At 36.7% G+C, this 23,923-nt stretch overlaps 2 protein-coding genes across 3 annotated transcripts; one reads left to right on the top strand and one right to left on the bottom strand.

Moving 5' to 3' along the window:
- Positions 1-8,084: 8,084 nt before the first annotated feature.
- LOC114323070 (ATP synthase subunit gamma, mitochondrial-like) lies at positions 8,085-9,868 on the top strand. Its single transcript, XM_082909258.1, has 3 exons — positions 8,085-8,788; positions 9,253-9,374; positions 9,493-9,868. The coding sequence occupies exons 1-3, from the start codon at positions 8,615-8,617 to the stop codon at positions 9,560-9,562; spliced, it is 366 nt and encodes a 121-aa protein (XP_082765384.1). The 5' UTR covers positions 8,085-8,614; the 3' UTR covers positions 9,563-9,868.
- Positions 9,869-10,152: 284 nt separating this feature from the next.
- LOC114323062 (respiratory burst oxidase homolog protein A) lies at positions 10,153-20,178 on the bottom strand. Of its 2 annotated transcripts, none has more exons than XM_082907774.1 (14): positions 19,655-20,178; positions 17,960-18,096; positions 17,019-17,067; positions 16,795-16,908; positions 15,873-16,271; positions 14,218-14,604; positions 13,804-13,899; positions 13,602-13,717; positions 13,046-13,148; positions 12,772-12,954; positions 12,536-12,664; positions 12,010-12,138; positions 11,700-11,778; positions 10,153-10,422 (listed from the first exon to the last, which is right to left on the bottom strand). In XM_082907774.1, the coding sequence occupies exons 3-14, from the start codon at positions 17,052-17,054 to the stop codon at positions 10,313-10,315; spliced, it is 1,881 nt and encodes a 626-aa protein (XP_082763900.1). In that variant the 5' UTR covers positions 17,055-17,067; positions 17,960-18,096; positions 19,655-20,178; the 3' UTR covers positions 10,153-10,312. The 2 variants fall into 2 exon arrangements, with proteins under 2 accessions (XP_082763900.1, XP_082763899.1); XM_082907773.1 differs by having other exon boundaries at positions 17,940-18,096; positions 19,655-20,168.
- Positions 20,179-23,923: the final 3,745 nt, after the last annotated feature.

Here is a 23,923-nt window from a genome sequence, read left to right on the forward strand (position 1 = left end):
AAAAGCACATGGGTCGATTCAATCACATGTAGTGGATCTCTCAGATAATCTCGAAGCATAGAGACATGAAAAACATTATGTATATGTTTCATAACTGGTGGTAAAGCTACCCAATGCGTCAGCAGGTTGATTTTCTCAAGAATTTCATATGGCCCAATATATCTCGGTACCAACTTGCCTTTTACCCCAAACCACGTTTGCCCTTTCATAAGAGTCACTTTGATAAACACATAATCTCCAACTTCATATTCTCGTTCTCTTTTTCGGACATCCGTATAACTCTTTTGGCAACTTTGTGCAGTTTTCAAGCGTTGTTGGATCAACTTCACTTTGTCCTTCATTTCTTGCACAAGTTCCGGTCCCAACAAAGGTCTATCACCTACTTCAGCCCAACAGATCGGAGAACGACATTTCCTTCCATACAGAGCTTCGTAAGGAGCCATCATAATGCTTGAATGGTAGCTATTATTATACACAAATTCAGCCAATGGTGAGTAGGTCTCCCAACTGCCTTGGAAATCTAGGACGCACATTCTGAGCATATCCTCTAGAGTCTGATTAGTTCGTTTAGATTGGCTGTTTGTCTGTGCGTGGTAAACACTACTCAATCGTAGTTCAGTTCCCAAAGCCTGTTGTAGACTTCGCCAAAACCTTGACGTAAACTTCGAACCTCTATCAGATACAATAGATACTGGCACACCATACAATCTTATAATCTCATTCATATAAATGTTAACCAACTTGTCCGCATTATAAATAGTTTTAACAGGCAAAAAATGAGCAGACTTGGTTAAACAATCAACAATAACCCAAATAGAGTCCATACCTTGAGAAGAGCGAGGCAATCCCACAATGAAGTCCATGGTAATGTGCTCCCATTTCCATTCCGGTATTGGCAGCGGTTGTAACAAATCAGCAGGTCATTAATGTTCGGCTTTAACCTGTTGGCAATGCAAACATCTAGCCACAAAATTTGCAATACACTTTTTCATTCTCGGCTACCAGAAATTCTATTTCAAGCCATGATACATCTTTGGGTTTCCCGAATGCTTGGAAAATTTCGAATTGTGAGCCTCAGTCATGATGCGTTTCCTCAAGTCAAAACAATCTAGTACACAAAGGCGACCTTGAAATTTCAACACATTGTTCTCAAGTACAAACCTGGGCCTTGGTTTTGAGTCAATTCCATCCACAATCTTTTTCAAGAATTCATCTTGCAGTTGTTTCTCTCTAATTTCTTCAATAATTACAGGCTGAGCAAAGATAGCAGCTAAGATCCCGCCCTGTTCATACATCACAATCTCAATCTCATTCTTTTCTAGGTCACATAACAATTCCTTCTGGCCAGTGAGCAAACATAACAAATTCCCAATGGATTTTCAGCTCAATGCATCTGCAACGGTATTTGCCTTCCTTGGATGATACAGAATTTGTAAATCATAGTCTTTGATCAATTCTAGTCACCTTCTCTGTCTCATGTTCAGTTCTTTTTAAGTAAGGAAGTATTTTAAACTTTTGTGATTGGTATACACCTCACAAGTTACACCATACAGATAATAGCGCCAAATCTTCAAAGCAAAAAACACTGCGGCGAGTTCAAGGTCTTGGGTTGGATAATTCTTCTCATGAGGACAAAGCTGACGAGATGCATAAGCAATTACCTTCCCATTCTGCATTAGCACACAACCCAAACCTTTGTAGGAAGTATCACTGTAAATCTGAAACCTATCAATTCTGTTAGGTAAGGTCAGAATTGGTGTAGTTACCAGTCTAGTCTTCAATTCTTAGAAGGCTGACTCCCATTGATCATTCCAATCAAATGGTGCATTTTTCTGTGTCAACTGCATCAATGGCATAGCAAGTTTTGAAAAATCTTTCACAAATCTGCGATAATAACCCGTAAGCCCCAAAAAGCTTCTAACTTCTGACACATTTGTCAGTTTAGGCCAGTCCACAATAGCTTCAATTTTCTGTGGATCAACTGATACACCATCTTTGTTAATCACATGTCCCAAAAATGCTACACGGTTGAGCCAGAATTCACATTTGTACAATTTGGCATATAACTTTTTTTCTCTCAAAATTTGTAGAGCAGTTCTAAGGTGGTTTTCATGTTCTTCCCTACTTTTAGAATAAATCAACATGTCATCAATAAACACAACTATGAACTCATCGAGGAATTGTTTGAAAACCCGATTCATTAGGTCCATAAATGTTGCAGGTGCATTTGTTACCCCAAACGGCATTACCAAAAATTCATAGTGTCTATATCTAGTTCTAAATGTAGTTTTCTCTATGTCTTCTGCCTTGAATTTTAACTAGTGATACCCGGATCTAAGGTCAATCTTAGAAAACACTTGGGCTCCCTAGAGTTGGTTAAATAAGTCATCTATTCGAGGTAGTGGGTATTTGTTCTTCACAGCTACTTTATTCAATTCCCAGTAATCTATACATAATCTCAAGGACCCATTCTTCTTCGTAACAAACAAAACTGGAGCACCCCAAGGTGAAGCGCTCGGACAGGTGAATTTCTTGTCTAACAGTTCTTGAAGTTGGACTTTCAATTCTTTCAGTTCTGAGGTTAACATTCTGTAAGGGGTCTTAGAAATAAGTTGTGCTCCCGGTGTTACTTCAATAGTGAACTCAATTTCCCTATCAATTAAGTCTCCAGGCAAGTCATTTGGAAATACATCGAGAAATTCACAAGTAAGAGGAATAGTTTCCGCATTAGAATTATCAAAAATCTCAGTCACAACACAACACACATAACCCCTACATCCCTTCCTAAGCAATTTAACGGCTTTCATGGCAGAAATCAGGTATGGGGGAGGAATTACCCCATTCCCAGTAAACACAAACTCAGATAAGCCAGGTGGACGAAATACAACTGATTTATTCACACGGTCAATAGTCGCACAGTGCTTCGCTAACCAGTCCATGCCCAGTATACAATCAAAATGATCAATTCCTAATGACAATAAGTCAACATACAACATCACATTACCAATCACAATACCACATGCTGAATATACATATGCACATACCATAGATCCCCCAGATGGCGTAGACACAGATAGTAAATAATTCATGGATTCTAAGGGTCTAGTTAATTTCCGAGAAAATGCATGGGACACAAATGAGTGTGTAGAACCAGAATCTATCAAGACAAATGCATTTTGGGCACAAATAGAAATTATACCTGACACCACAGACTCGGTGTTCTGTACATCTCCAGGCATTAGTGCGAACACTCTCCCTTGCCTTAACGTTTCATTCTTAGTGTTACCCTTGACATTAGTTCTAGCATTTGACTTGGCCACCAAAGCAGACCCAGCTGAACTTGCTGCGGGACGATTGGCATTCTCGAGCCCAAGTGAACAATCTTTTTTCATATGGCCAACTTTGCCACACCGATAACAGGCACCAGATACACGATAGCACACTCCCCCATGCTTTCTTCCACAATCAGGATAGTTTGGAATAGAGCCACTACTCTGGCTAGAGCTGTTAGAAGATCCCGTATTCTGTTTCCTTTTTCTAAATGACCGGCCCTTCTTGAAATTGAATTCGGACCTTTTACTTCTCCATTCTGTGATTGGTGCCTTGGCTTGTTTTATTTGTTGCCAGAGTGGCTTCCGCCATTATTGCTCTATCCAAAACTTCCACATAGGTAGGCAACTTCAATACGCCTACTCGATCAAATATGTCTAAATCCAATCATCCTTCAAATTTCGGGCTTTCTTATAGTCTGTATCTACCATGTGAGGAGCAAATCTAGCTAACTCAGTGAATTTGGCTTCATACTCAGCCACAGACATCTTGCCCTGCTTGAGTTCTTGAAACTCTGGCACTTTTCGATCTTTGAAACATTAGGGAAAGTACTTGTTGTAGAATATCTCATTGAATTGAGCCCATGTCATATCCCCATTGTTATTTTGAACTAACAACCACCATCGCCGGGCTTCATCCTTTAAGGTGTAGGTGGCCAAGAGTACTTTCTGTGTCGCGAAGCAAGGAAAGTTGATAATGAACTTCAGTGTATGTTTTCATATGAGGGGCCGCTCGAGCGCAACTTTCTCCGCTCGAGCAGTCTACAAACTTTGAAAAAGTACTAGTTATGTGATTTTCACACTCAATGGACGCTCGACGGTCGTTCGAGCGTGAGACTCATGTCCCCACACGAGCGCAACCCTTGTCGCTCGAGCGGTTTACAAAAACATGAAACTTCTGGGAGCATGCATTTTACATTCGAGCAGACTTCTGGTCGTTCAAGCAAAAGTGCAAGACCTTAGAACGGTCGCTCGAGCACAGAGTTTGCCACTCGAGCAGAAGTACAGAATCTGGAATTCCCAGATTGCACTCCTAAGCTCCAAACTCGAATCCAAAGCCATTAAACTCAACCTTTGGGCCCCAAAACTTGAGAAAATCAATTTAAACTTGAAAACATTAAGAATTAAAGATCATTTCGTGAAATCAAGGCCCAAAAGCATGTCAATTGTGCAAAATTCAACTTGAAATATAATAACTTGATATGAACATGACATGCATATATTCAGTTGAGTTCATAGCTTCCAAAACATGATCAAATGAGGTCCAATGGTAAGAAATGTTACGAATTCTTCAAACCATGCTAGAATTACAACATGCATGAGAGGAAATCTTTGAAAACAACTTCAAAATGCTATGAAATATGCATGCATGTATGGAATGACTTAACTTCCTTCAATTCTAGCGCAATTCCCATATGAATTCACCTAATTCACTTGTTTCCATGTATTAATCAACTACATTACAAGGTCAAAGACTAAGGCCTTGTTTGGTTTGATTTTAGGAGAATTTTGTTGGAAATATACTCTACAGACACTTTTTTAAGAGTAATAAAACCAAACAGATTTTTCTAAAAAAACTCTCAAAAATGTGTTTGGTTATCCAATTTCCAAGATTACTTTTGAAACATGTTTGCAAAAAAGGCAAACCAAACAAATTTTTGTACTTTTATCTCAAAAACTACTCTACAAAAAAACAAACCAAACAAATTTTTATAACTTTTGTCTCAAAAACTACTCTACAAAAAGGCAAACCAAACAAGTTTTTATACTTTTTTTATCTCAAAAACTACTCTACAAAAAAAACCAAAGTTATTTTAGAGAGAATATTTGAAAAAAGACAAACCAAACAAGTTTTTATACTTTTTATCTCAAAAACTACTCTACAAAAACACCAAAGTTATTTTAAAGAGAATATTTAGAAAAAAGCAAACCAAACAAGTTTTTGTACTTTTTTATCTCAAAAACTACTCTACAAACACAAACCAAACACACCCTAAAATTCTTACCTAGAGTCTAAATTGCACAAGTGAAGAAGCTTCAATTCCCAAATTCTTTGCAAGCCTCCAACAATTCTTAGAAATTCTTCTTTTTCCTAGCTTTTGATCTCAATTTTCTTCTATCTCTCTCTCTCTCCCACGTTTTGTTTGTATGTGAATGTGTTGAAATGAAGAAAAAGAAAGAGTGCAGGCACATATGGGAGCCTTATATAGTCTTGGCTAATAGCTTAATTAATTTGTTGATAAACTAATCAATTGGACATTAAATTATTCTAATTTAATCATTCCGAACTGAATTTTAATTAAACCTACCATAAAATTCTAAAAATCTTAATTAACACATAAATCAAGCCAATTTCTAAATCGAATGCCGATAAGGCTTTCAATTCACAAACCGAAACGAAAACATGAACAGATCTTTCTACATTAAATAGACATAAACACAAATAAGGCAATACACATGCAAGTAATACAAGATTCCACTTTAATTACTTATTAAACCTTCTTAATCATGGATTGTACGTTAATCATGGGTTCGGGTTATTATACTACCTCACTAACCCAATATCCAAGCACCTAGCTTGATAGGCGCATTCCTCTACATAAGTCAAACTAATCACTTATAGTCGAATGTGTGGTGGTGAAAGTGTCTACTTCATTAGCCCAATATCCAAGCGGCTAGTTTGATAGATGCATTCCTCACATGAGTCAAACTAATCACCTATGATCAAATGAGTGGTGGTTGGTGGAAGTGTCTACTTCACTAGTCCAAAATCCAAGCAGCTAGCTCGATATGCGCATCCCCCACATAAGTCAAAATAACCAATTATGGTGAAAGGATAGTGAGACATGTTACTCAATTATTCTTACAAAATCATTATTCTTATGGGTAATAATCAAATACAATTTGCAAAGAAGGTTTAAAAAAAAAAAGTTGTTCAGTGCACATAGATTGATGATGCTATCAAAAAATAAAAAATAAGAAGTGTTCATAGAATTTATGGTGATATCACACCAAGATAACATCATGCACACTTACGATAGATATATATATATATATATAAGTCTGCACAAGATACAAAGCACCATGAAAAAAAAAAAAAAGCACCAAGGCACTAGTGCACAGTCATAAGGCACCATGACATATTTGTATATATATATATAAACAACCGTGCTGGGACTCCCAGCACCCCAACTTCACGTGGGGGCTATGTGTAAGACTTAAAAGAAAAATAAATAAATAAATTTGACCAATCAAATCCCACTGGGGTCCTGGGGGTCACCCCCAGTGGGATCTGATGCATTTCTCATATATAAAAGTCCTACCTTGATTGTCATACAGCAGGCAGCTACTAGCAATGGTCAGGAAAAGGAGATGCAGAGTTGGCCAGTGGAAAGCAACCCTTCATCAATCATTTATAAAGAGAAGTAGTGCATATTGGGTGGCGGAAGGAAACATTAAAACCTTAGTTGTGCTTCCTAAACATTACCTTCCATAGGAGGTGGAAAGCCAGTCACGTTGTGCTAAAAAAAAAAATTACATGGCATATATTGCAATTAAATCTTTACATAAACATGACCAATTTACTTCAAATCCTACCTTTGATATTAGCGGGCAAGCATCAAACTAGAGTTTTGAAGTGGGGGCAATTTGTAAACACTTAAATTTTTATGTGTCTTGATCACTGTCTGATTAATCAAGACAAATAAATTTTTTTGATTAATCAAAATTAAGATGGTTAAATTTTTCAAATGGATGTGGGTCCTACTAAAATTATAGATCTTAACCCATTTTAAATTATGAGTCACACCAAAAGAAAAGTGAATGCATTTTGACAATTGGGTCAACCCAAAAGTGTGTGGCCCATTAAAATATTTTGTCAGAATTTAGTAGAATAATTCAAATTTTCAATGCAAATAATTTCTATAAAAGGTAAATTGCTTGTTTCTTGGAAATAATAGTCAATTTTGGAGTTTTCAAAATTAACCCTCCCCTCCTAAACCTATAAATAGAGGCTCTTATTAGAGGGAAAAGGAGACACATTCTTTGACTAATGGTCTTGCAAGCTCCTAAGCAATCTCGAGACTTTGCCAAATTCTCTCTAAAATTCCTCAAACTTAGAAGAAAGGATTATCAAGCACTCCAAACTTATACCAATCCTTTCAAGTTACAAATACAAATTTGGTCTCTCTTTTCAAAAAGATCATTTCAAGACTCATTCGAGATCAAGCCGTTCAAGCCCTCGATCAAGCCTTTCTTCTACAAGTTTCTCCATTCGAAGACTTGAAGAAATTCAACAACTTGTTTAGTTCAACAATAAGCTTTTACAGCTGTTGAATTACACCAATTTCGAAGATCGAATCAGAAGATTTGTTATTTTGTAATAGAGCAAACTACAGAAAATTGTACCCCTTTATTATAATCAAATAAAATTAATTATTTATGTATTTATTCCGTGTCTTAATGGCAGGATACGAAATTTGTGTTTACACACTCAATTAGCACTCATTACGACAGAAGCATGGTAAAGGTTTGCTCTAGTGTTCAATGGAAGTAACACACTGTGTTTCCTTTTGAATACAACTACACAAGGATTTTTGCACCATTCTTAAGAAGCATGGGTACAAAAAGCCAATATGAAATGTTAGATATCGAATTCATTTAGGAGAAGGCAAATCAATTTTGCGTGTGCAAGAACTGGAAATAGGTGGAGCCAATTAGGGTTTCTATATGTCACATCTTTAAGTTTCAATTTTCAGCTAGGATGTTATGAATTCCATGTAGTCACTGACCCAGATGGACAAAAAGCTACAGAAAGTATAGGGCTTATCAAATTCAGGCAGTGTTCATTTTCTTGATAATTGGGAATTGTGCTAATTGATTTTCGTTACAAGGATTTTCCAAGTAATGGGAGCTGATATTGGATTCCATGTTAGATGTATACACGTATTACCACCATTAAGTGAGAGTCTGAAGTTGATTCTATTTTCATGATTGTTATTACAATAAGAATTTCTTTTTGATCTTGCACAATAGACAGTTAAGTCTGATTTCTCATTTCACTGCTAGAAGTGTTTTTATCATCTCTGACTGCACTTCTAGTTGTCTAACAAATTAGCTTGGGTGGGCAGGGAACAGGCCTCTTTTGGAGTCCGTTCTATTTCAACCTAAGTTGGTTAGAATGAGCATTATTCCATTTGCCGCTGCTATATTTTTGCTGTGACATTATACTTTACTGATTTCTGCCTTTCTGCTAATGTACTCTTTCTTGTGACTGTTGATTGTGTATGGCTAATATTATTTATGCAGTCCGAAACTGGATGCAGAGTGTTAAGAATATCCAGAAAATTACAAAGGCAATGAAAATGGTTGCAGTATCTAGTTGCGAGCAATTCAAGTTAGAACTGAGAATTCCCGTGGCCTATGGCAGCCATTTACTGCACTTCTTGATGACACTCCAAGTATGTTTGTTAATAAACCTTCGTTGTTCTTATGCACCAGTCAAGTTTTTCTTGAGTTTATTTGCTTGCATTTTGTCAAACTACTAATTAATAGTCGAGCCTAACAATTTTATCCTTTATCAATAGTCGAGCCTAACAACTTTATTTGCTTGCTTTTTGTCAAACTATTTAAGTTGTACTCTAATATTTTTATTTTAGATCTTTAATCCTTTTTCTTTTACTAAAATATGATTTTATTGGGTGTTAGGGCAATTTAACTCAATTCTCAAGTTTGTATGGTTCATATAACAATTAAGTACATATATGGACAATTAATCATTGGAAGTAGGCTCTCCGTTTTACGTTTTTAATGATTGTGGAATTGGGCTTGTACTGACATTTCATGCAGCTAAAAGATGTTTGTAGTTAGATTTATCAATACCAAGCTTTGTTTAATGGGAAACAAAATTTGACAATTTTCGCAGGTTATGTTCAATGCGATTTTGGAGAACGCTTGCAGTGAGCAAGGAGCAAGGATGTCGGCCATGGATAATTCCAGCAGAAATGCTGGCGAGATGCTTGATCGCCTCACACTTACTTATAACAGGTCTCTCTCTCTCTCTCTCTCTCTGAGTTTTGGATTATTCTATGTTAGCTGCTCATACATTTAAGTTTGTTTTTATTTTTTTTGTCTATCTGATCTACCTTATTACTGTCATTGATAGAACCCGGCAAGCATCTATCACCGCCAAACTGATCGAGATTATTTCTGGGGCATCTGCGTTGGAGGGCTAATCGCACCAATTTCTGCCGCTACTTCGATGCTGAAGAAATACCTTAGTGGAGAGCATACAATGGTGATGCCGTTGTCAGTTTTGTGGGTTACTTTTTGGCTGCTCTAATAATCTCAATAGGTCAACTTTTTGTCTGAGGAAGATTGTCTTTATAGTTTACATTACTTTGGAATTCCCCCCCTTCCTTGTTATATATGGTTGAAAGTATATGTTGAAAGGATTGTTTGTGTTTCATATTTTCATTCTTTGTTCTCTTATTTGTAGGGGATGCCTCGTCCTTATTTTCTTCTTTTTGATTTATCAATAAAAAAAAATTTGTTGATTAAAAAAAAAGTGTATGTTGACTGGCTTTGGAGTGTATTCTAGTTCTCAAGAATTTTAATGATCAGCTGGGTTTCTTTTAATTGTAATCTCGCATTTGTAGCTCCAAATTACACTAATTTCCTGAGGTTTGGTAAATACAATAAAAATTTGGCATAATTACGTTGAACTCATTTAACATTTTAATTCACATAACATTTGCATCCTTTTCATCTGAAATTTGTTAATCACATGGATAGAAAATACTTTAATGTCACCATAGTAACCATATAGAATAAATATATGCACCTATTTCATTCAATTGATCAAGAGGCCAAGGATAAAAACTAGTTGGTTTTTTCCCTCTCTGAATACAACTAAACCTTGTAGTTGGTAATGCCTCCAATTTCTGAAATTTGGTAGAAGAAACCAGAATTGGTCAAAGAAGCACCTAATAGTTCTCCTTATGAAATACAAATCTAGTGGTGTTTTTGGCTGAGAGTTTGGTGCACAACATCTCCAATTCTCTTGCCAACTCCAATGGCCCACAGTAGAAAACTCCTGCAAGCAAACCCACATACCAAGTAAACAACTAACCAAAACAAAAATCAACCTACTAATTGGTAATCAACCTAAAAGCTAGCCATTTAACCCTAAACCAAAAACAAAAGAGAACATTTTGAACCTCAACTTCACAACAAAATCTTTTGAGCTACTAATTGACCAGATGATAAATGAAATCTGGAGCATTAAGTTACTTTTAACCTCTACTGTAGTTATTGAGGAATGGGGCCTACATTGGTGTATTCCTAAGTCTGTAGATGGCCTGCTATATTGGTGGATGAGCTGGAAATTCTATAATTTTGACAGACTAATATGGAGAGCAACCCCCTTAATTGTACTATGGTCTATTTGGAAACTCAGAAATGATTGTGTATTTTCTAATGCACAACCCTCTTCTTCAGGACTGCTAGATCTTATAAAATTCAGATCTGCCATTTGGCTCAAAGCTACCATTAAGGAATTCCCATACTCAGTTGATGATCTCGTCTACAATTGGAGACAGATCAGGGGCGGAGTTTAGTGCTCTGGATTCAGTTTAGTGCTATCTGGGTTGATGCTGTCTGCTGCATTGGTGTTCTGTCAGTGTGTTAATATCCCTTGCCTGCTGTTTTGTTCTGTCTGCTGTCTGCTGGTTTGTTCTATCTGTGCATCTGTGCTCTATCTGTGTTCTGGCAGTCTAATTCTGGTCAAAGCACATGCACTGCCTGTTGTTCTATTTTGGTCTGTGGGTGCCTCTGAACAGTTCTATTTCGTGTTATTGGGGACTGCTTCTACTGACAGTTCTGTTTTGGTAAAATCATTTTGGTCTGTGGATGCCTCTGCAGTGTTGCTGTTATATTCACATTGTTGCTGCAGTGTGAATATGCCATGTCTACTGGTTTGATCTATCTGCGTAATTTACAAGCAGGTCTATTTTGGCCCTGCCTGCTGTTCTGTTTTGGTCTGTGGGTTGGTCTGTGGGTGCATCTGCAGTGTTGCTTGCAGTGTTGCTGCTCTGAGCTTGGAGGTTTGCAAACTACTACTACTAGTTTGTCTACTACCTGTTAGTTTGTTTGTTTGATGTTTTCATTTCTTCTTCTGTTTTCTTTTTTTGTTGGTGCCTCACCAACTGGCGCTTGGAGCTTCTTCTCAGCTCCAAGCTCCTCTTTATTGATGTAATATGTCATACTTTGTATGCTTCATCAATAAAGATTTGGTTTAGCCGATCAAAAAAAAAAAAAAAAGTTACTTTTAACCTAAAATTGTGCATGAATACAATTCTGATTTCATCTCACCTATCCGTGCTCCTCCATGTTGACATGCCAAATTTGAAAAGATTTTGAGCCAATCTGGTCGAGCAAAATGTGTTTGTACCTAAAAACAAGAGCACCCAAGTTCAAAACAAAAGAGACGAAAAAACACCTTAACTGAACTAAATTGGTATTAGCTAGACATGCATATTTTAGGTCAAACTTCACTAAACATGTGCATGTGGCACTCCTTAGCAAAAATATTAATGTGTTGAGTTGGTGCTCCAAGACTACAGAATGATTACTCATGTGATAATAGGTGTGATGTGCTAATAACTTAATTGGTTAAACTTACCTGAGTACATGAAACAATGTCGATGCCATTCTTGGCATGATGCAAGGCTTGAATTGCACTTATTAAAGTTGATCTTGCATCCCCAGCTTCATGAACACTAGTTAGGAAGTTGTGCATCTCAATCACATCCTGGAAGGGTTATATAGGCAATCACAACACTCATAAAGTAATAAATCCCATATATTGTTATAGCATTGAGTAATGAGTCTATTTAGGATATGCATGCATTTTTTGTTCTAGTAAATTCAGTTAAAGAAAAAATACTTTTATTCCATGACAGCATTGATAACTCTCATGAATGAACACTAGTTAGGAAGTTGTGCATCTCAATCACATCCTGGAAGGGTTATATAGGCAATCACAACACTCATAAAGTAATAAATCCCATATATTGTTATAGCATTGAGTAATGAGTCTATTTAGGATATGCATGCATTTTTTGTTCTAGTAAATTCAGTTAAAGAAAAAATACTTTTATTCCATGACAGCATTGATAACTCTCATGAATGAATCATTGTTGTTTTACCTGCTTTAGGTTTGTTTTTGTTATTTCCTTAATGACATCTCTAAACCATTCGAAGGAGCATTGTTCTCTTGTAACCCAATACATATAGGCTTTCGATGGGCAATTTTTAGCACCGGATTCTCTGCAGTTCTATGTTAGTATAAAAAATTCACTTTTGTCAGTGTCCAAATTTTGCAAGTTAACTTCAACAAAGAAAGTATTGAAATAAGAAAAACCAGAAACAAAGAGTTGTTTACATGATCATGATGTGGTGTTTGAAGACAGTTAATGTCTCTAAGGATGCTAATGAAAGGTGTGACTCCCATGCCAAGGCCGATAAATACAGCAATATCATATTTGACATGGTCTTGAGAAGCTGCACCATAGGGTCCATCTATGTATATTCTAGGGTACTCCATGGTCCCTGCAGAGACAATGGCCTATGAACACGAGTCAATTTGGAATATTTCATATGATTTTTACCGCTAATTTGTGGGAAAATGTTTCTATTTTTGCCTCCCTCTTTGTTACCTCTTGGAAGAGACTATATAGCTGGTAACTCCAATCTCCAAGGGCTCTAATGTGCACACTTAGGTGGTCATCCTCTGGTCCAGATGTTAAGGAAAATAGGTGCCTAAGAAGGGGGCAAAAAAGTCAAAAGAAATGGCTTTGTGTGTGCGTGTGTTAGAAAGCAAGGACAAATATATATAAAAACTTGCTTAATTACATCATAGATTTGGTGAGAATAGTTATCAAGAGGCTTCTCTCTAGATATCCAGTTATGAGATGAGCTGTCTACCCACACAACTATGGGCGTTATAGTTTTTCTCACAATTGGACATCCAATAGTAGCAGGAGAGATATCCTAAAAAGAAAATTTTTGATTTCAGTGAGGACGGAATGAAATGGTAAATTTGAAATACTGTTGCTGGAAAATAAAAATTAAAAAAACGAAAACGATACCAAACTAGGAAGAATGGAAAGTGGCAACAAAAAATTGGCCACAACGTTTCATGGACGTTTTATGCGAAATACAATAAAATGATTCAATCTCTTTGGAATTGGGATTAGGATTGTTAAAAATTACCATTCAAATGGGGAAATTTGAGGGCATTGGATATATACATACATCCCACTTCTGTACTTGAACCCTTCTAGTTTGCCTAATTTCAGGGATAGAACTTTTCCCGGGAAAATTGTTGCCTGAAAATGATTAGGAACAAATTAAATATGACGATTAAGGAATTGAATTTTGTAGAAAACAAATTTCTATGAAATAAATTAAGCACCTTTAGAATCTTCACGCCTCTCAACTCTGATCGTATAGCTCGAAATGTTCGCTCCCCAAAATACAATAAAACTGGAATGGCAATGTACATCCATGTCTGCAATTTGTCACAGATAGGGTTAGGTGGGAACAAGTTATTTTGAGGAGGGTATTCTAGTCATTTTACAATGAATGTCTTATCTTGAGATAAATTTTTCCATTATTTCCGAGACAAAATAATCTCACATATATAAGGGCACTTAGGATATCCTTAGTTACAGAATTTGAATCAAATGTAGAATAATTTTGTCTTGGAATAAAATAATCCTGTCCCAACCTTCTTATCCACAAATCAAATGTATTGTGGGCTAAAATATTGACAATAGAAACAATAGGGAAGATTATTGAGCACACAAACACACAATGGCTGACTCACCGTCTTCTCAGTAACATCATTGGTTAGAAAAAGAAACATCGAGTGAACAATGAGCAATGCATAGACAATGATGAACAAATGGTGTGAGTACCAAAAGGCGTTGAATCCAGTGACTTGTCGAATAGATCTAGGCAGCAACGGTGACTGGCGTCGTGGCCACTTTGTTGCTAGAGAAAATGCAATGGTCATTAGAATAACCATAGCAATCCCGGTCATAACCTCGGTTGTGGCCAAAATCTCCATGTAAGATGGTTGATGGTACCCAAACTGGGCCGCGATTGTTTGCTGGAAAATTGTGCTATCAGAGCCACTGATCCTTGGGAAATCACAGGCAAGGTGTGTGCCTCCATGTAAGATCACACCTATAACTATCCCTCCTGCAATCGTCTACAAAATGTCATGCATTAACATTTCTATGGTAACTAATATGTGCATGGATGGCGTAATGTGAAATTTCACGTTCACCACCAACCATAACTATCAGTTGAATTTGGAAGGAAATAACTACACGCACATAATTCTCTGTAGAAAAACGTAGCATTTCGGATCATGATTTTAAATTTCGGCTGATAAGCTCGATACAGTATGTATAGTTGATACATTTTCTGATACTGATGCATCCGATATACTACTGGTAGTAAAAATCACATGCACATAGGCCAATTCATGATATGTATCGATCTATAGTCTATTCATGATCGATACGGCCAGTTCACAATCAATATAGACATTTCGGTTGCTACAAAACTCATGTTCTTTTTTTGTTACAGTTGATGATTTAAAAATGTCATGATGGCAACACTTAATTCTTGATATGTATATATATATATATATATATTTACGGGGGATTTAGTTCAAATTCCCTCATAATAAAATTTTAATGCATTAACGACAAGCACAAAAAAAAATTCTTAAAAAGTCCAACATATATCACTATTACCAAAATATTAAATTTTAAAATAATATAATTTTTGATCTAGATGTCAGTTTTTAATAAAATTAGTATTTTTAAAATCTTTTCACCAAGATCTATCAAATAAGATCCATATTGACTATGAAATTCTTTATAAAAAAAAAATATTACCGTCGAAATTTATGTGAACAATACATGTTATTCTGCTTGACAGTAATATGTTACTCCTATTTCATAATAACATGTTACTCTGTTTGACAGTAACATGTTACTCTATTTCATAAAAACATGTTACTTTGTTTTATAATAACATGTTATTTTGGCAATATTATCTAAGAAAAAAATGATATTTTGCTTTGTCCATACTCAATTATGCTTCTCCTCCTTAGGAAATTTAAATTGGGCTGTACTTTTCACCAAACAAGGATCCAATAGAGTGATTTTGGCTAAATTTTTCTATATTTATCACTCAATGCTTGATATCACTATGATCGATACCGATTCCTCTCCGCCTGATACAGCTATATAAAACTTGGTTCAGGATACTTTTTTGTAAAATTTTAATTATTCTACTTGCACACAAACTAATTACAGAATCGCACTCAATTTTCTTTACACGGGTGTGAGGCCCACAACAAGATGAGACCCTTCCCATGTGAGAGAGTTGTGATCAGTTCTTGAGTTCCTAGACAATTTACTGAAAATTTTTCCAGATTTGTAACATTACTAAATTCAAAATTACCTTGTGGAAGTTGATATTATCATTAAATGGAATGATCGAGCTAATCGGACGGTGCTTACGGAGCCAAGTCACCGTGTTCCGGCAAACAGGGAGAAGGATGAGAGCCATGTTGAATTTCAAGGTTTCAGCAGCTCCCTTGGCAGTGCAGAGACAATAGCCCATCACCTCATATGCTTTCCTATGGCTATACTGACTGAACTTCCATCCAAAGAGTGCACAGCAGACAATCAACCACAAGATCACTATCCATGCTCGTCGCCAATGGGTCCGAAACAAGATCTCAGCCGTCGAAAATGGTTCTCTACCTGGCTCATCTTGATCAGGTCTTGATGATTTCAGATCAGTTGAATAATGGCCTTCAGATGAGTTTAGTTTGAAGAGAGTCTCTAGCTGGGACACCTTCAATTAGGTATTCAATTATTTAGTGTTACAAAATAATTAAAAATTTAAATTGACACTATTCAAATCTCAATATGCTGAATCTTAGGGCTTATTTGGTTGTATTTTTGTTTTATGTTTTTTATTTTTCAGAAAACACAGTAAAATTTATTTGGCGACCTGTTTTTAAAAACCGTTTTTCAAGAAAATTATCTAAAATAATCCACTTCTTTTAGGAAGCATACGTTTTTAAAAATGAAAAATGAAAACGAAAACACCACTCCATTTAGAAACTTGCTTATTTTAGTTGACTTTTTAATTATTTGACTATTTTAGACTGATTAAAAAAGTTATGTTTGGGATGATCGTTGATTTATTTTATTTTTTTGTAATTGATTTGATAATTATGAAAGAAAAAGTGAAATGATTATTATTTAAATATAACATTTTAGTTTATTAACTATTTTAACTTATTTTACCTTTATTAACTATTTTAACCAAAAGAAAAGCGATATCCCAAACAGGGCAACTTAAAGAAATGTACCTCAATGTAGCCCAGGCTTTGAGTGTCTAGTTTTTCCATGATCAGATCAGCATATTGCTCTACTTCTCTTTGAGTCACAGAGAGTTTATTAGATGAGGTGCTTAACAAAATAGCCTGCAAAATAACCAAAATTACACATAAACCACCACCTATATTTTAAAAAAATTTATTAATTATTAATAAATATATCCTCTAAACTTTAGAAATAGGGTTTGGAATATGACCTGCTTAATTTCCATGTGAGTAATCCTTCCATCCATATTTCTATCACACCTGCAGAGAAAGCGGCATTGCACCAATTACAACTTTTTTTAATTAATTAATCAATATTATAATGAAACTCAATAAATAACATCAACGTGTAATTAATATTTTTTTAAAAAAATCTCGAATAAGATAGAAAAATTCTAAATAAATACATTAGGACTAAGACATAAAGTAGAGAGATAACCTAATATCACGGAGTTTTGACCAACAAGTTAGTGCGTTTGAGTACCAATTAGAACGACTTTAAACAACTATATTGAACTTTTCACTAATTATTATTTATGCTATGTTTGAAGGAAAGAAACAAGAACAAATTAAATGCAGTATTTTTTTTTTGGTTAAATTGGTTTAAGAAAATGAATAGCTATATTTGGCAGGAAAATTCATTTTTCTTGTTCGGTTATCCACCAAACATGGAATATCTATGAGTAATTTCCTTTCCATTGACAAATCCCAAATGCAAATGTGCATTATGGTCTAACCAAATCAGTTGTAGCATTACATCCATATGATCCCATAGACTTCTTTTAAGGATTCCAATCTAGAAAAAGAATTGGTAGCTTGTACTCCAATTATATTAATTATCATTTCAACGATCAACTTCTCCCATAATGATATCTATGCTACCTAGGATTGTCATAATATTGGCCAATGTCATTCTTTTAACTAATTGAGGAAGAATTTGCAAATTGACAAAATCTGGTGGGCAAATTTTCCGTCACCAAGGAAAAACACTCTGATCTATCAAAAAAATTCCCAATTCTCCTTTTAGAGTTTCGACTTTTACATAAATTTCTTGCTTCGACTATTCAAAAGTCGGAGAAGTTTGCGAAAACTAGAGAGGATAATTGATTTGCCAATGAAAAATGGATAATTACAAGTTGAAAAAGAGTTGTACTCTCGAACTGAAGCTGGGATTGGTAATGCAATGCCAATGCTTGTGGAGTTCTGCTTTTGTGATTTCTGCAACTTGTTCTACTCTTCCTCTTAGTGCCAATAAAAGTTCATTAGCAAACTCTGGTGTCTTTTGCATACCTACCCAGGAAAAGATGTACAAAGTTCAAAGATAAATCAAATCTATTTATAAAATTAGCCAAAACATGTCAAATTAGGAGTAATGTATTTGATTATCAATTCAGTACAGTGATGTGGTGCTTCTGAACTAATCAGATCAGAACACTAATAATAAAATGAGTAGAGCCAACATGGTCCACTTTGGTCGATTGGAAGAGAGATGAAGCCAATCTCATCCTTCTTCTTTCAAAAAAAATTATTAGTAACGTTCTGACCAATATTCCATTCTATTACTAATTAATATCATGTGTATATATATATATATATATGTATATTCTTTATTAAAATATCAATACAAAAATGATGAGTCATATCGTTCAGACTTTTGGGCACCTAAACTCTTCATAAGCACTGAATATTTTCTTCATCTTTTATGTGACTTCATTAGTTAAAAATGTCGAAAATGAGAGCATTGAATGATTTTTGTTCAAAGTAGTTAAAAAAATAAGGATAAAAATGTAAAATTTAGATATTGAAAATGTATCAATTTTTTACAAATAGGACAAAATGTACGAGAATCACAGTGTGCTTGGTTTGAGTTTTCTAGATTAAGTTTTTTGAAAATTGAGTTTTTTTATTTTCGTATTCTTTTGTTTTTAGTGAATATTTTTTAAATTATAAACATTTTTTTTTTACTTTTTTAGATGCACGATGTATCTAAAAAGTAAAAAATTTGTGAAAAAATATTTTAAAAAATTAATAAATACATAAAAATACAAAAAATGTACTGAATTTTTGTAATTTTTTTTTTTTGGTATTTAGTGAATTTTTAAAAGATTTTTTTACTTTTTAGGTGTATTTATGTTGGGTGTCTTTAAAAAGTAAAAAAATTGCTTAAAATAAAAATCAGTAAAAACAAAAAAAAATAGAAAATAAGAAGGTAGACTTTTTTGAAAAGTGTTTTCTAAAAAATGAAAACAAACTTTATTTTTTTTTTACTTTGTACATGTATGGTGGTGTTTGGGAAGTTTGTGTGTTAGGTTTTTTTTGATTTTTTTCACTAAAAGACAAACTTTTTACAAAATCAAAAAAAACAAATCCAAACAAAATATCACATCCAACCCCATAATCATTTCACTTTTTCTCTCACAAACATCACATCCAATCGCAAAAAAATCAACTATCTTCTCAAAAATCAAAATTTTTTTTTTTAATAATAACCTTCAACTAAAAAAATATACATAAAAACCCACTTACCAAACACTAGTATTTGTAAATCTGAGTGCATATGTATAATTTAATACATCTAAAAAATAATAATAATAACACAGGAATAAAAAGACTCACAAGTGAAAAGATTTGAACAACTTTGCCATTCAGACTGACCTCATAGATAATATATATGTGCTATTAGTACTGAATTTTTTGTGTGTATATTTGTCAAAATTTTATATATTTATAGCAAGGGAGAAAAAAATTGTAGATTTGAACATAGTTAGTCCTGTTTTTGGTGAGAGAAATAACATCTTTAAAAGAAAACGACGCCGTAAAAGACTACACAGAACTTCCACGTGCTCACCGATGCAGTAACCAAAATCGACCGCGTTGACGACCGAAACTGGACCGGGTCTGACTTTCGCAAGTCGGTCGAACCGCTCTTCCACGTCCTTCCATCCCAACCCTCCATCCACTCCTTCATCAACAAATCTCAGCCGTTCGATTGCCATTCCAGCCACCTCCGCCTCCCCATTTCCATGCAACTCCCTCCGGTTCTTCTCCATAGTCAGAAAGTAGAGTAGAGAACCGGAGGCAAAACTGTTCTGAACCGGAGAGACCGGTTCAGAAACAATTAGACCACAATGGAAAGAAGAAGAAAAAGAAGAGGAGAAAATTTTTTGGGCGGAGTGGTAAACCCATTCATGAGTTGTTTTCACTTTTCTTTGCAGTTTCCCGGAAAATGAGATGTTTTCTTTCTTCTCGAGAAAATGTGGGATTATATATAATGGAAAACAATGGAATTGGAGGAAAAGAAAATTGAGAGATTGGGTATGAACAAGAGCAAAATGAGGTTTCTTAATTAGAGATAGGTGTGTTATGGCAAATGGTATATATATATATAGAGAGAGAGAGAGAGAGAGACAGAGAGATTACAGTAGAGTGGGTGGAGGTGGAGAGAGTAGGAAGGAAAGAAAGAGCAGGTGGAGTTAGAGAACAATGCATCCACACAATTAAAAAAGTCCTCAGAGAGAGAGAGAGAGAGAGAGAGAGTTTTGTGTCTTCTTGGTAATTTGACATGTTTCTTGTTGCATGGTGGTGAGTGAGCTGTCTCTTGCTCAGCTGATACAAGTAATACAAGAGTCATCCACAAAATTTTTTATGAGAATTGTTATTCAGATTTAAAAATTAAATTTACTTTTTAAATTTAGTAATATATTAAGAAGATAATTGATTAATAATTAAATATTTTGTAATTATTAATCAAATATTTTTTTGATATATCACTAAATTTATAAAATGAGTCTAAAAAATAATTTGTATATCATTTTTTAATTTGTAATCACCTTACATTCAGTAATTGACGTTTTACGAGAGAAAAATCAATACAAGGACTTGGTTGAGTGGAAAGATTTTGGGTATTATATCCACATTGTACGTTCAACTCTTTTTGAGACAATTATTCGGGTGAGGAGCAGCAACACATAATATTAGTAGGATGAGTTTTTTAGATTTGTGTGAATCGTATCTAATGTTAGAAGTATGGATTCAAATTTTAACTCATGTGTGAGCCTGTAACTAATCACTATATAATTGAACGGCCATGTGAGCCTGTAACTAATCACTATATAATTGAACGGCCATACTAACGACACTTAATGGTGGCCTTTGGGTCTTGACTCTCTTAGGATCTAACCCTAGGGATCATTTATATGTGGTTAAACCTTTTAAGTACATAGAATTTACTTGTTCCTTAATAAGAAAATATTTGAGATCCATAAAAAATTCATACAATTATATTCACAGTGATGTGGTATGATATGTGTCAATTCTTGATTTGTTACACGCTCAATAATATATGACCCAACTCCCTTACCACATAATTATAAATGAATTTATGTACGGGGAGAATTATTTCCTCCCCGTACAATTGGCGCCGTCTGTGGGAACAGGAGACAAGAACAAAAACCTCTTGACTAAGCTTCTCCTTTTTTCATTCGAAGGCACACATTGAAGACTTACCGCAGTTCGCCGTCGACGGACTAACTCCAGAGGGGGGCGCAAGGCGTGAAGGACTACCCTTTGTCCCTCCCATGGCGGATCTGGAGCCCCAACAACATAACTCCAGGAGAAGTGGCAGGGGAAGGCGGAATAGCAGCCCTCGTCACTCTCAGAGTCCTGACAGGCAAAGGAGAAGGATTGATCCTCAAGCCCTGGAAGATCGCGTGAAGGAACAAGATGAACTAATTCGAAAGATGGCGGCGGACATGGAGGCTTTGAAACGCCAGATGAAGACTAAGGATGTGGCGACAGGAGAGGGGCGCAAGCACAAGACGCCCCCTCGCCACTCAGAGAATCGTAGTAGGAATACTACACCCTCCCAAGGAGAGAGCAAAAGCCTCAGGACAGGCGACACTCACTCCTTATCCTCAAGGACTCGTCACTCCAGGACTGAGAGGACGAGATCCGAAAGATCATACACTGAAGGGAGCACGTATTGGCCTTCCCATTCACACCAAACCAGATCTAGACAAACAGAGCTGCCCAGGTCATCCGACTTACGAACCGTGCTAGAAGAAAAAGCACGATGCAAGGAGGATGCCAGGGCAAGAGATCCACACCGAGTTTCGGCCTTACAACGGTTGGCTCCTCGGACGCATGGAAGCGTCGAGGTTGGAATGCCAATACCGCGACCGGCCTACGAACCAACGGACAAGGCATTGGCAAGACTACAGACTTCGCCGTTTGTCCCAGCGATCGAAAACGCACCCCTACCATCAGGCTTCCTTCAGCCGAAATTCAATACATATGAAGGGAAGACGGACCCGTATTCACACTTGAGCCACTTTCGCCAAGTCATGGCTGTGTACAGGCGAAACGAGGCCTTAATGTGCATACTCTTCCCGTCAAGTCTGGGCGACCTAGGCTTGACTTGGTTCGAAAAGCTCCCAGAGGGCAGCATAGCCTCCTGGGCCCAATTGGCAGAAGCGTTCGTAACAAGGTTTCGGACAAATACTAAAACACCGGTGGAGATAGACCAGTTACTCTCCATCGACATGGGTGAAAAAGAGACCCTCAAATCTTACAACAGTCGCTACTGGGAGACATTCAACCAGATTGGAGACTGCCCCACCAATCTAGCCATTGCGCAGTATAAAAGAGGCCTACCAGTAGGGAATCGACTAAGGGACTCGATCACCATGACGCCACCCCTCACCATGGAGGCCCTGATGGAAAGAGTACATCAGCACATCAGGGTAGAAGAGGATGGCGCGCGTGCTAAAGCAAAATCAAGTACGACCGCAGCACCAGAAAAGAAAACCCCTGCCAAGGTCAACACGGTTGACCGAAATAACAAGAACGGACGTGGCAGACGAGATAACGGAGAAGACCCAGACAAAAGATGGTTGAGAATCCGCACTGCCATAACAACGGTGTTCAAAAAACCAATATATCGGATTCTGAGCGAAATAAAAGACAAGCCTTTTGTCAAGTGGCCAGCCAAGCTAGGGGAAGGTCAGAAGAATTACGATGACAGATCACGGTGCACCTTCCACAAAGAAAAGGGGCACCGAACTGAGAATTGCACGCCACTGAGACAGCACTTGGAAGAATTGGTGGCAGCAGGCCACTTGGACGAATACATTGAAGGAAGAATGCAGCCGGCCCCCCAAGATCATAATGACCATCCCAACAGAATGCCAATCGATGCACCACCTCAAGGCATTATCAATGTAATTCATGGAGTCTTTGAACCCGAGCGCGTATGCGAGCTCAGAGGTTCAATCAAGAAGGCTGAGCACTTTAGGGAAGTATTGAGTGCCCAACCTGCCATCAAGAAGGGGAGGACAGAGGCAACAAACGTCATGACCTTTTCAGACAAGGACTTAGAACGAATTTACTGCCCCCATAATGATGCCCTGGTCGTCACTCTCCGAGTCAAGGATTTTGACGTCAAGCGGATTCTGATTGACCAGGGTAGTTCATGTGAGATCATGTATTACGACACATTCAAACAACTAAAGCTGCAAGACAAAGACTTGGCACCTGCAGTTTCTCCCCTGATTGGATTCAACTCCATGCCAGAGTGGCCTGTCGGCAAAATAATCCTTCCAGTCAGAGCAGGAAGTGTAACAAAACAGGTGGAGCTCTGGGTATTGAAGGTCCCCTCCACCTACAACATCATCTTGGGCAGAACATGGCTGCATGCCATGCGTTCGGTAGCGTCATCATACCATCAGGTAATGCGGTTCCCCAATGACGCCGGTATAATTGAAGAAGTCTATGGCGATCAGATCATGTCAAAACAGTGCTTCGCCACAGCGAATGGAAGCCGAGCTGCCAAAGGATACGTTCATTCGGTGGAAGAACCAGAAAGTAATGAACTATTCGCGGACGTCGGCAAAGAGGCTAATCAGAAAGCGGTGGAGGACTTGGTGGAGGTGAAGATAGATGAGAAGAACCCGGATAAGTTCTTCTTGCTTGGCTCATCGTTATCCAGCGCTGAGAGGTTAGAGGTCTTGGAATTCTTGACCTCTAATATCGAAGTGTTTGCCTGGACGCCATACGATATGCCAGGTATTGATCCAAACTTTATCAGTCACCAACTCAATGTCCACCCATCCGCCAGACC

Source organism: Camellia sinensis, chromosome 15 (assembly GCF_055761805.1).
Source record: "Camellia sinensis isolate YWXY chromosome 15, ASM5576180v1, whole genome shotgun sequence".
Classification (NCBI taxonomy): Eukaryota; Viridiplantae; Streptophyta; class Magnoliopsida; order Ericales; family Theaceae; genus Camellia; species Camellia sinensis.